Source organism: Eulemur rufifrons, chromosome 7 (assembly GCF_041146395.1).
Source record: "Eulemur rufifrons isolate Redbay chromosome 7, OSU_ERuf_1, whole genome shotgun sequence".
Classification (NCBI taxonomy): Eukaryota; Metazoa; Chordata; class Mammalia; order Primates; family Lemuridae; genus Eulemur; species Eulemur rufifrons.
In genome coordinates, this window is record NC_090989.1 from 226,474,998 (window position 1) to 226,487,588 (window position 12,591).

The 12,591-nt window shown below is 40.3% G+C and overlaps 1 protein-coding gene across 1 annotated transcript in view; it reads right to left on the reverse strand.

Annotated features, from left to right (window-relative positions):
- Nucleotides 1–714: 714 nt before the first annotated feature.
- PUM3 (pumilio RNA binding family member 3) overlaps nucleotides 715–12,591 on the reverse strand; it is a 40,070-nt gene continuing 28,193 nt past the window's right edge. Inside the window, exons 14-18 of the mRNA XM_069474174.1 lie at nucleotides 11,143–11,285; nucleotides 10,261–10,483; nucleotides 7,205–7,292; nucleotides 3,866–3,956; nucleotides 715–925 (exon numbers count right to left, since the gene is read on the reverse strand). Coding sequence (XP_069330275.1) covers nucleotides 793–925; nucleotides 3,866–3,956; nucleotides 7,205–7,292; nucleotides 10,261–10,483; nucleotides 11,143–11,285 — 678 coding nt within the window. The 3' untranslated portion in view covers nucleotides 715–792. The remainder of the gene's footprint in view (nucleotides 926–3,865; nucleotides 3,957–7,204; nucleotides 7,293–10,260; nucleotides 10,484–11,142; nucleotides 11,286–12,591) is intronic.

A 12,591-nucleotide genomic window follows, 5' to 3' on the forward strand; every position in this document is an offset into this window, starting at 1 on the left:
CAAATTTGTATCTTCTTCCATCTTACGCAAACCCTGTAGGCTTTGACTATTTTAGGGACAGTCCCGGGAAGAAAAGTCTCATCATAAGGAGCTATTTACTTGGAAGGTCCAAAAACAGAGACAGATCTTGACCTTAACACTGCAATCCACTGTGATCCCTAATTCATTTAGCACATTTCCCTCAGAGCTTAACTTACCCGAGTGGCTTTCAAACAAAGTCTAACATGGAAGCTAATCCATAAGACAGCCAGGAATGCAGCTGCTCTGGTTGCAGGGTATCCCCCTCCCTGTACCCATCAAAGCCTTAAGGCTTCCTGAAGTTCAGTTCAAAACCATTGATTTTCACCTCACTGCTCCCACCAAAGACTCCTGTTGGCTCTTCTTTTCCACATCCTACCTTCCTTTGGCAGGATAGTCCTCTCAAGTCCTACCTCCTCCAGGAAGCCTTCTCAGACTGCTGCTCACTGAAGCTGTCTTCTCCTTGAATCAACTCATTCAACTACACTTTACATATATTGGTCCCACCATATATTATTGCTAAACCTTCCACATTACTGCTTCATGCTCTGAATTACTTACTACTTAATATGACAAAGGAGATAGCTTGGATTTAAAAAAAAAAAAAGACCATTTTTAGAAACAATTTTATAAATAGATACTTATAAAAGGAGAAACACATGTACAGAGCACCCAAATTACTAGTCAGGTGAACCCCAGCCCTTCTCTTCTGCACTGGGAAAACAGAACAGAGAACGGGAAAAAGTATTCCATCTTGTGCTTAACTCTTGCCACCTATGTGCTCAGCTTTTCAAGCAGAGTTTCTATTCCTTTGCTCGTGTTTTTGTTTTTTTCCAATGTGGGAATCAGGCTTTTTAGTCCAGCTTTGACTTTGTTTGCAACTTCTTGGTCAGAACTCTGGAGAAGGCTGAAGAGAGAGGAAAAAAATTAACAAAACTTAAATTTCATAAAAACCCCTAGATCATCTGCAAATACTATCTATACCAACAGTATAATAGAATTCATTAACCGTGACACAGATCTTGTAACTATATACACATTTTTTTTTCATTCACCAGATGATGGGAGTCAGTAACCCATCTTCTAAAACCACAGAAAAAAATGTTTTCAAATCTTACTGAAGTCACTCAAGCATGTAGGACTACATTGCATACAGAGTTGGTCCTATCCTCATTTGATCTTAGGACTTACTTACATCCTGCCTTAAAAAATTATTCGTGTATTCTATCTTCCCTTCCCCATCTAGATTACCAGCTCAGAGGACACTGTGTGTGTTTTATTTCTTTATCTCATGGCACTGCTTGTATAGAGTAGACGGCCAAGAAATGTTCACTGAGTGGCTGAAATAACACGTGCGAATGGGAGCACAGAGAGGCAAGGAGGGGGCACGAGGGCTCAGAGTCACTGGGCCTTCTCCTGGAACTCTGCAGCACTTCGTGAAGGGGCGAAGAGCTTTCCTGTGGAGCTTCACCTCTTGAGCATGAAACCTGCCTCTGCCATTCAGTAACTGTACAACCCAGGCCAGGCTATTTCAATTCTCCAAGACTCAGTTTCCTGATCTATAGGATGAGATTAAAAATAGAATCCATTTTATGGCTCACAGGGCTGTTTTTTGAGGCTTAAACTATCCTATATCTAAAGTACCTCGCCAGAGCCTGATACTTAGTAAGCACTCAATAAATGGTAGTCGGTAAACAAAATAACCCTGGCCTCTGCTTTCTGAAACCTTGCCGGAGTGCTCTAACTCCACGAGTGAAGGGAGCCCTGGGGGCAGGTAATGGTAAGTCCATTTCTCTAGAAACAGGGGCTGGGGGATCGGCGCCTGACCACAGAGAACCAGGCCTGGATTTCCTGTTTGCCTCTCACTGTTTCAGGACCACGTGTAAATGCTGACCTCTGAAACACATTCTAGAAAGAAACTACTTGGCATTTTCCAAAGTGCCTGGCCCTGGGAACTTCCATCATGTCAACAAAGAGGGGGATAAGTTATCAGCACTGAGCAGCATTCTACTGCTTGTGGGAGACAAGAAACAAGTACAGCTTGCCACCCGCAAAGTTTAAAAAGTTGAAAAGTAAAGTATCCTTTTAATGGATCTGTGACTCACTAGATGCTTTTATTTTACACACCTTGGCTAAATACAGTTACATTATGCATAATAGTAATACAAGTTAATGTTTATTGATCATATTCCAAATATTAGATACAATGCTAGGCCTTTTATGTGCACTGTCCAATCTAGTTTTCCTAATAACCTTAGGGTTATTATTAATCTTGTTTTACAACCAAGAAAATTAAGGCTCAGAAAAGCTGAATAGTTTTCCCAAGGCTATGCAGTAAGTAAGCTGGGACTGGTACCCAGGCAGTCTATCTAAAGCCAATGTCCTTAAATGCTAGAGAATTCTGTTTCCCTGAGTTATTCTTCAGCTGATATACAAGGCTGACTTTCTCTTTTCACCCAAAATGCTTTTTCACTTAGTGCTAATACGTATAGCAAAAAATAAAAAAACAAAAAAGAGAAACTCCAAAAGTTTTAAGTAAAATATAAACAAGAAGAGAATTTTACTGAACAAGTCAAGCACATTACAATATTTGAAAACCAAACAAAAATGATTATATTAATTATTAAGGTATATAAAGTTCAACTTCCATTTAGAACCACAAGTATTTCATGTGTTTCTGTTCCAATTCTAAGAATTCATAATATACCTATACTATTCTTCTAATGTTTGAAATCTACCCAACAGGAGCTCTGATTGATGAGTAACCTTTATAAATTAATTTCATGGCATTGCTGAAATTTCTAGTTAATTGAGTCTAATGAAAGAATGTGTCAGTGTTTAATACTCCAAATGCCTGGTAAAGAAATTCATAACAAAAAAGTTCATGTTTCAGATAATGGATTCTGACTGTTTAACATCAACTGGAAAATTAACTAATTTTAATGACAAATGAACAAAATGATCTGTAACACCCATGTATTTGGAAATACTGATATACCTGAAGAAATGCATGCTCTTGCGCGCGTGTGTGTGTTTGTAAGCATATTTGTACTAGATCAAAGTATATACTAAAGAAACATTTAACATAACATTTTCAAACACTATAGATTAAATCGCACAGCATGTTGCAAATGAAATATTGTAGGAAATTCAAACTAGGCTTGGTATCTGTTTTCTCAAACCTTGCTAACACAGAGGGAAAAAAATCAACAGTGATTGTTTCAAAGCAACATATAAATCTTCTTTAAAATGAATGCTCTTAACAGAAAAGTTTCATCTAGGCATAGAATATATGGAAATTTCTATGACCTGTAAATTATAAACTCAACATAACTAAATCTATATAAGATGGTTTCATACATCATCAATTTTCTCTCATTTTAAGTTAGAAATAAACAATTAGCACACAGACTTCCGTAGCAAATGTTTTTCTAATATAGCATCTTTGAAAACAATGAAAGAAAATTACATATAAAGTCAGGTACAACTTAAAAAACGTCACAGTTTTCACAGGAACACAACTTATTCATTAAAAAAGATACAATTACATTTTGGTCAAAACCATAAATGTGGTGAAGCCATCATGACACCTTGTCAATGTCATAATTTTATAATCCTTGACATAAAAAAGACAGTAGTTAAAATAAAAAACCCTAAGGACTGGCCAAAAGAGCTACATTTGCTTTCTATTCTTTAAAATAATATTTGGTATAGGTGCCTAGACCATGAGTGACTGACAGAAATATCAGACTATTGGGAACAAATATTAGGACCGAGAAATAAATGAGAAGGAAATATCTTTTGCATGACCATGCCCTGCAAAAAGAAACACACACATTATACATACCTAGAAAGAATAATGGCACCTCGATTTACACTAGCCCAGGACTTCAGGTTCTTCATACCAACATGCTCCACAAGTGTTTTTGCAAAACAACCTGTAATATAAATATACTAAAACTTTGCGAACATCATCTACCAAGATTTAAACTCCCAATCCCCTTTTCTACTGCCCTTAAACCTGTAAATATGTTTTAATAAAAAAGCTAATAAAAACACATGTTGGTGTGGATGCGGAGAGACAGGAACACTCATACACTGCTGGTGGGACTGCAAACTAGTGCAAACCCTATGGAAAGCATTATGGAGATATCTTAAACAGATTCAAGTAGACCTACCATTCGATCCAGCAATCCCATTATTGGGCATCCACCCAGAGGAACAAAAGTCATTCTATAAAAAAGACACCTGTACCCAAATGTTTATAGCAGCACAATTCACAGTTGCAAAGATGTGGAAACAACCCAAATGCACATCAATTCATGAGTGGATTAGTAAATTGTGGTATATGTATACCATGGAGTATTACTCAGCTACAAGAAATAACGGTGATATGGAGTCCCTTTTGTTCTCCTGGATAGAGTTGGAACCCATTCTATTAAGTGAAGTATCCCAAGAATGGAAAAACAAGCACCACATGTACTCACCAGCAAATTGGTTTCCCTGATCATCACCTAAGTGTACATTTGGGAATAACACCAATTGGGGGTGAGGTGAGGGGGTGGGGGGAGGGGATGGGTGTATAACTACATGATGAGTGCGATGTGCACCGTCTGGGGAATGGACACGTTTCAATGTTCTGACTGGGGGGGATGGGGGTATAACTACATGATGAGTGCAATGCGCACTATCTGGGGAATGGACACGCTTGAAGTTCTGACTCGGGGGGATGGGTGGGACATGGGCAGTGTATGTGGCCTGAACTTTTGTACCCCCCATGATGATAAACTGAAATAAAAAAAAAAAAAAAAAAAAGAGTTCTCACCCAATCTCTCTTAACACTAAAAATTCCATGCAGCTTTATACAATGCATTTTTAAACAGTCATTTCTTTTAACTCTGATCCAAAACCTAATCTATGTTTAGCAGTAATTACTCAAGAAAAACAATAAATGCTTATAAAATGCTCACTTGGTTATGTTTGCATTTCTTTGTAATATTTAATGATTTAACTTTGACCTGAAAGATATTCAGGAAGTAAATGTTTGATGGTAGCACCTGGTGGTTGGTTGAAATGAAAGTTTTCCCTTATGGAGGAATGCTCACCCAGAAGGTGCCATGAACACAACACTGTGTTCATGTGTTCAAAAGTAATTGAAGAATGTTCATTCTTTAATAGTAGCTGAAGAATAACTATTCTAGCTTACACCTGGCAATTGCTCTCTACAATGCTTAAATACCCACAAATGCACACATCAAAAGCACCATTCATCTTATGTTATTCTAATACTTCTGATTCCCAAGGTCTTGGTAGTATCTTATTCATTGTGTCAATTAAGTGCAACTAATTCTTGGACAAAGGAGAAATTCTGATGGCTAGGATTTGGTGCAGATGGAGGTAAGGACAGCCTATCTTGAAAGCAAACATCTTGGTCAAGTAGCATGTGCTGTGTATTCAAAGATACCCAAATGTAAGGATCCTTTGAAAGCCAAGAGGCCTATGGTTATTCATCCTTTCATGGCACCTGCTAAGGAGGGACAGAGATCATCTAGTGAGAAAAACTATGTTTTCCAAAGATAACCACAACAGCATCTCCTGTCCTATGTAGTGCTCTTCTAGAATACTGCCATCCCATCATCTAGAGGTGGAATCCATGTCTTCTCCTTTCGAATCTGGTTTAGCCTTTGTGATTGACTTGACCAAGAAAGTATGGTGAGAGTGACATTAAATTAATTCTGAGGATAAATCATGAAAGTACCATGCATTTACTTTGTTCTCTTGGGATGCTTACTCTTAAAAATCAACCACCATCTTGTGAGGAAGCCCAAGCAGCCTAGGAAGAGAAACCGATGTACCAACTAACAGCTAGTACCAACCTGCCAGCCATGTGAGTGAGCTATTGTAAACATGGACACTCCAACCCTGTACTGACTCTGAGTAGAGCAGAGGCAAGCTTCCCCAAACCCTGATGAAATAACTGTCTTGAAAACTACTAAGTTTTGAGGTGGCTTGTTATACAGCAACAGATAATCAAAACAGCCAGACACAAAGCGAGACACACTCATTTGGTGCTACATAAAAATGACAAACATACCAGGCCCAAATAGGCATATTTTAGGGCTGCTAGTGGCTTTTAATTAAGAGGGAGAGAAATCACCAGAAAACTCCTTGGACTTTAAGAGTAAGCCAGACAACTTTTCTGGCATAAACTTTAACTCAATTACACACCAACTTTTTTCAATAATGAAAAAGATGATTCAATATGTTATTTTTCATTAATATGCATTACAAGCTCTTTTACAAAAAAATTTACAGTGAAAAATAGCCCTAAGTCCCTATTCTTAAAGATAAAGTGAGAAGTGACAGCTCTACTGCTGTACCGATTGTCTCACCAGCCTCTGGAACTGCAAGTGGCCTCAAGACATAGATCCATAATCTGTCACTTTTTTCAGACACAGTAATAGAAAGTCCAAACGGTTTCAACTCAGTGTGGGTGGGCGGGAGTCGGTGGGGGGGGGGGCGGATCTCTTTAGTGGCTTAAATACCAGATGGAGTTTGGATTTTGTAAGTGAAGGTCCAGTGAGAGACAGGACTAAGAGAGGAATGGCATGTTAACTTTTAATACTGTCCTCCTCTTGAGAGCTGAGTCTCCAGAGCAGCTGTAAAGCTTATGGAAAACCAGAAGTGCCAAGGACTGGCTTGCTCTTTGGTCACATGTGTTTTAATGCCAAATTCATGGGCGCCCATCCAAAATTCTCTTATGAGGATAATTTTCTTCTGCTTACTCTTTCCTCAAAACTAGAGATAAATGTCATGCCTTTCAATTGGGGTAATGATACTCACAATTGGGATCTCATGCCCCCTCCCTCTCACCATCCTCTAGATATAGAATGGCATTTCTGGGCATTGACCAAGCCCGGGCAGAAGTCTGAAGTAGCAGAGGAGGGAAGACAGGAAGTAAGGATGGGTGGGAAAGAGAAAGAAAATTAAAGGATTCTTGGACACAAATTTCTAGGGGAAAAAGCATTATCTGCAACCACTAAATCATTTCTTATTCACAGACATCATTTCTAAACACTTGACAAACTTTCATTTGCATTTAAATGGCCAGTGTAAAGTTCAGGGATGCCAAGAATTACTGGAATTCCACATAAGATACAAGAAAAGGTCAAGTTTCACAGCCTACCTTCTCTTCCATTTTCCTTCATCTTTTTATCTTGCTCTATTAACCACTTCAGAACTAGATGTCCTGCGGGATGTTCTGCAATGTGAAGCTATGAAGGGTCAAGAACACGTTCATTGCAAAAGCTGTTTTCATCCATGCAAACACAATACATTTGAATGAATACAAACAATTCATTGTATACCACCACACACACATAAGGATTCAGCCACGTTTAAAGTTCCACCTGGCTTAAAAAGTCTTTATTTAGAATGACTGACTATCATACAAGGAGGGACTGAGGTCTACCCCAATGCCCAGACTGAAAGGAAGCCGGTCAAGGCCAGATCACACAGCCACTGCAAAGCAGCTCAGACCAAGCTTCCTGAGTTCCACTCTGAACAGCACTGCCACAGTGCTCACCTTAAAATCATGTTAACTGCGTTTTAGATTGTAATGTGCAGTCTTCTTTTTTTTTTTTTTTTTTTTTGAGACAGAGTCTCACTCTGTTGCCCAGGCTAGAGTGAGTGCCGTGGCGTCAGTCTAGCTCACAGCAACCTCAAACTCCTGAGCTCAAGCGATCCTCCTGTCTCAGCCTCCCAAGTAGCTGGGACTACAGGCATGCACCACCATGTCCGGCTAATTTTTTCTATATATATTTTTAGCTGTCCATATAATTTCTTTCTATTTTTAGTAGAGATGGGGTCTCGCTCTTGCTCAGGCTGGTCTCGAACTCCTGAGCTCAAACGATCTGCCCACCTCGGCCTCCCAGAGTGCTAGGATTATAGGCGTGAGCCACCGCGCCCGGCCTGTAATGTGCAGTCTTGAGGTACAAATAAATCTACAGGACAAAACGCTACAGCAGAAACATTGAAACCCAATGCTGAATGATGTTCAAATACAGGTGACTACTTAAGGGGAACTGTCTAATGAGCAGGCCAAGAGAGAATCTCTGCAGCTCAAACTTACTCGTTTTCAATGGCCACACCAATTGTTCCCAGGGTACCTAAGGGCCTCTCCTTACTGAGTATGGGAGACAAAGGGCTCAATCTCCTTACACAGAAAACTTTCACTACAGATACCTTCATTTCTCCCATTTGTCAATATGATTTGCTCGATGAGGGCAGGGGCTGGGGCTCTCCAAGACCCACCCATGGCCTACTTCTCAATGTGTCAGACACATGGCCCAATCCCATGCGCCAGAAGCACCTTACCATCAATTTCATTCACGACCAAATACACGTCTGTACAAAACACTTCCAAGTGTCAGGCTTTGACCCAGACGGTTAGAGAATTAAAGATGAATACAATGTAATTGCTGCTGTGGAAAAGGCTCTTAGTAGTTTATTCAACAGGCATCTCTCTCTCCACCTTTCTTCCCTGCTGATACCCCATACCTTCTAAAAGTCCCTTCTCAATCTCAGGGGACACATTCTGCCTGGTCTTAACCCGACCTAGTGATCCAATCTAGAAGTGGATGCGACTTAGTTCTCCCCAGCAAAACACCAGGGAAGCCTGTTTGGAGGTTTACTTCCCAGTGCCAGGAGGACAACCCTTCTTGCTTTTTCCTTCCTGCTTGGGACCCTGATAGGGGGACATGGGCTGAGGCTGAGAAAGCCAGCTTGTGACCACAAGGCACCAACAGCTGCAAAGACAGTGAGTGAGCCTGGGAGGTGACATGGCTGGGTTGCTGTACCACACCTGGAGCTGTGTACCATTGTTTTTCTTACTATGGTAATTAAGCATCTAACTGCTAGATTGAGGCATTCTATTATTTGCAGCACAACAACTACTCATGGCACTAGTGAGAAGTTCTTAGATTTGGACTAAATTCAGATGTTATCGTTCAGTTTCCACTGCATCCTGAACATAACTCACCGTTACAGCTACTGGGTACTGTAACGCCTTGCTTGTATGTGTCTCTCCAATGGATCTCAAGCTCTTTGGCAGGAACCCTGTCATTTCATCTTTGAATGCCTCCTTAAGCATTCAGTATGGATTTATTGCATCTTTGATTAATGAATGAAAGGCATGGAACTTGAATAAATTACTACGTATCCTCTAACTATAATACTGAGGACAATAATGAAAGGGTGCTGTGAGAATTAAGTGAAAGCAGAGGCAACTGCTTCAGAAAACAGCAAGTTCCCCATAAATGTCTATTTGTAGTTTACAACCCAGTGTAGGACAAAGGCCCTGTGTAATCTGGCCTGTCGTGTTCCCCTTCCCTTTGCTCACTGATTTCCACCCCCTGCCCCATCCCTGCCTCGAGCCTTCTGTTCTCAGACGTGCCTGGGTTCTTTCTTCCTTAGGGCTGCTGCACAACCTGTTCCTCCCTAGCATCTTCTACCATTCTTCACTGAGCTACTCATCCTTCAGGTCTCAGCTGAGCTTTCACTGCCACTGGGAAGCCTTCCTGGGGGGAGGTTGGCTCTTCCACACTCCCATGAAACTTGTAGTTTCCTTTCATAGCTCTAATCTCAATACTGAAATAATTACTTGTGAAATATTTATTTAAATATTGTGTTCCCCAGAATGGTAAGCTTTGGGAGGGCAGTGTTGGCCACTGTCTAGCAGAGGTGCGTGAATCAGGGAACGGATGATGCAAGGCAGAATAGTATGAGGCCCAAATAACACAGGCAGGAACTATCAGAAAGAGCAAGCGTTTTCTAATGAGGGGCAATAGGAAAGACTTCACGGAGAAGCGTTCAGGGGACCATGGATGAGTAAGGCACAGGGAAATGGAGAAATAGGACGGCAGGCTAGGCTGGGGGAGGAAGCACACACAGAATGTTTGAAATCAAAATATGAGCATAGAATATGCTGAAAAGGCAGTCTGGGGCCAACCACGGACAACAGAGAGTCACAGTAAGAGGATTTTGCTTTTACTCTGGAAGTACTATGGAGCAGGTTTCTGAAACAGACCAGGGTTGTAACGGCATAGCATGGTCAATCCACAATTTCCAAATCTACTGTTGGTATGAGGTGAGTTGAGAAAATCATCATTTAAATCTCTTTACAGTTACTGGAGTTTTTGCTGCGTCTACAGCTTTCCTGTCTGTCACATGACAGCACATTACCTCTCCATCCTTGCCACCAGGATGCAGTTCTGCTGCTGCCAAGCTGGCGATGGCACTCATGGCAGGCTGAACGTCTCCGGTTGCAGATCCCAGAATGTCAGCAACCAACACACACGCAGACTTATCTAGCACCACCTCCTGGGCATGCCCTTGCAGGTAGCTCAGCAAAGCTGGAGAAATGGATTCTAAGAGCTCCCGTCTGCGGATCTCTGTATCTTTCTTACTGTTGGAATATGTTGAATGAGGTATTAAGGTAAGATACACAGCAAAGGAAATTTGGTGACCTTATTATCACAAAAACCTCTAAGAGCTTATCACAGTCTGTGTCACACTCTCTTATAATTGTCTCTTTCTATTGAGCATGTAGACAATGAGTGACTTGAAGGCATCTTTGATCTGTTTTTCATCTCTGCATCACCAGGATCTGAACAGTGCCTGGCGCAGAACAAGCACTCACCAAATGAGGCTTGGCTTATGTAACACAAAAAACAAAAACAAAGAAACACATCAATCCAAAACCAAGCGAAAAAATATCCCACAAGACAACACATTTATACTTCTGTATGGACTCTACTCACTAGGGTACTCAAATGCATGGTACCAGTAGGTTTAAAAACAAACAAAAACTAAACCCCATACCTAAGTGCCTACTATGCGGCAGATGCTCGGGTGTTCTTTTGGCCTGACCTTTTTGTTAAATATTTCCTTTTCAAGATAAAAACTTTAAGAATCTGTCAAAAGAATTTGCCTTTTGAGAAGTTTTAGCTCTCAAAAACTTGGCACGGATGTGTGAGTGGATTTCTGGAACATGTGCTACTGGCTAGTAGTGAACATTCAGAGCAGAGGAATAAAAGGAGGCAAAGCCGTTCTACTTGCTTTTACCTGTGTGCATTTCCATCTCCTTTTTGCAGAACTTCAATGATTTCTCGGACCGTATGTGCAGGATCTCTGGGGCTTAGTAAATACAACAGGACCTTCTTTCCATATTTATCATTTACTATGTTAGGCAAGGAACTGATAATTTCCTATAAAATTATAAACAAAAACAGTGAATCAATACCTACATTCTTAAAGTATGATTGGGATTTGAGTGGTAAAGAAGAATACACACTTAACTATTTTCTCCAGCGGACTTAATGGCAAATGTGGAGCTAGTTCTGAAATTGTCTCATTAAAGCACAAAGAGATTTACACTTAGAACACAGGATCGATTCTCTACTGTGACTAGCATTACTGAACAATCCATTTATATTAACTAATCAAGCCCAAAGACTTAAAAACTATTTAAAAGAGTTATCTTTATTCATTACGACCAACATTTCTTAGGCCACTATTACAAGGGACATTGCTTGCTGAGGTCACTGAGTAGACACAGTTAATTTGCAGTTGCACTTAACTGTAGCATCAGCAAGGATGAAGAACATTCCTATTAGAATTTCCCTGCTGAGATGTATGTGAAAGGAGATAAAGAAACTCTGTTAAATAGAACAAGTTGATAAAGGCTTTCAAAGTTCGGTTGCTTATTCATGGCAAATGAAAGCTCTTTAACTATGTAAGGAAAAACAAAAATAGAGGGGGAAGGAAAAACAAATTCAGAAAGACTCCACTGAGCAGTTACAAATTACACTGTATGACATTTCAATCAACACGCCCAAGAACTGTAACCTCCTTTTCTAGTTATGTGACAAAAGCAATGTCCTCCCCACCCTAACTGAGCTCCAGGGTAGATTTGCTGAAGTTTTCAAAGATAGAAAAGTCACTGTTTAAAAAATTCCTTTATTTTTAATGGAGTACATGTAACAGAAAAAATCATCAGTTTGTTTCTTCCCCCCTCTAACATTCCTATTTCTTGTAACAAACTTTATAAATATTCAAATGCATGTTTGAGCAGTACAGATTCTTTAGAACTGGGTGGGGCCTCAGAAAGAATTCAGTCCAACTTGCCAGGCTTAAGGCAAGGGAGAAGTGATCTGCCAGAGGACATACAGTGACAGTGGCAGAGGCAGTGGCAGTGGCAGGGCTGGCCTAGTCCTGGTCCTCTGACTCCAAATCCAGTGACTTTCAGAGAAAACGTACAACCTCCTAAGGAAAGGAATTCTCACTGACATATATTCAGATCTACTCTTCTTCAAAGTGCCTATTTATTATAAAAAGATTAGTAATTTTAGTGCAAGGAATCAACCTAAAAATTAAGTCAGTCATCAACCATGGGACTGTGATACAGCGAAATTCATCATCCCACGGTTGATGAAGGAACTCCACATTCTACATACCACACTTCTCTTTTTAAAATTCTAAGCTTCCCTCATCTTCTGCACACAAGTATACTGT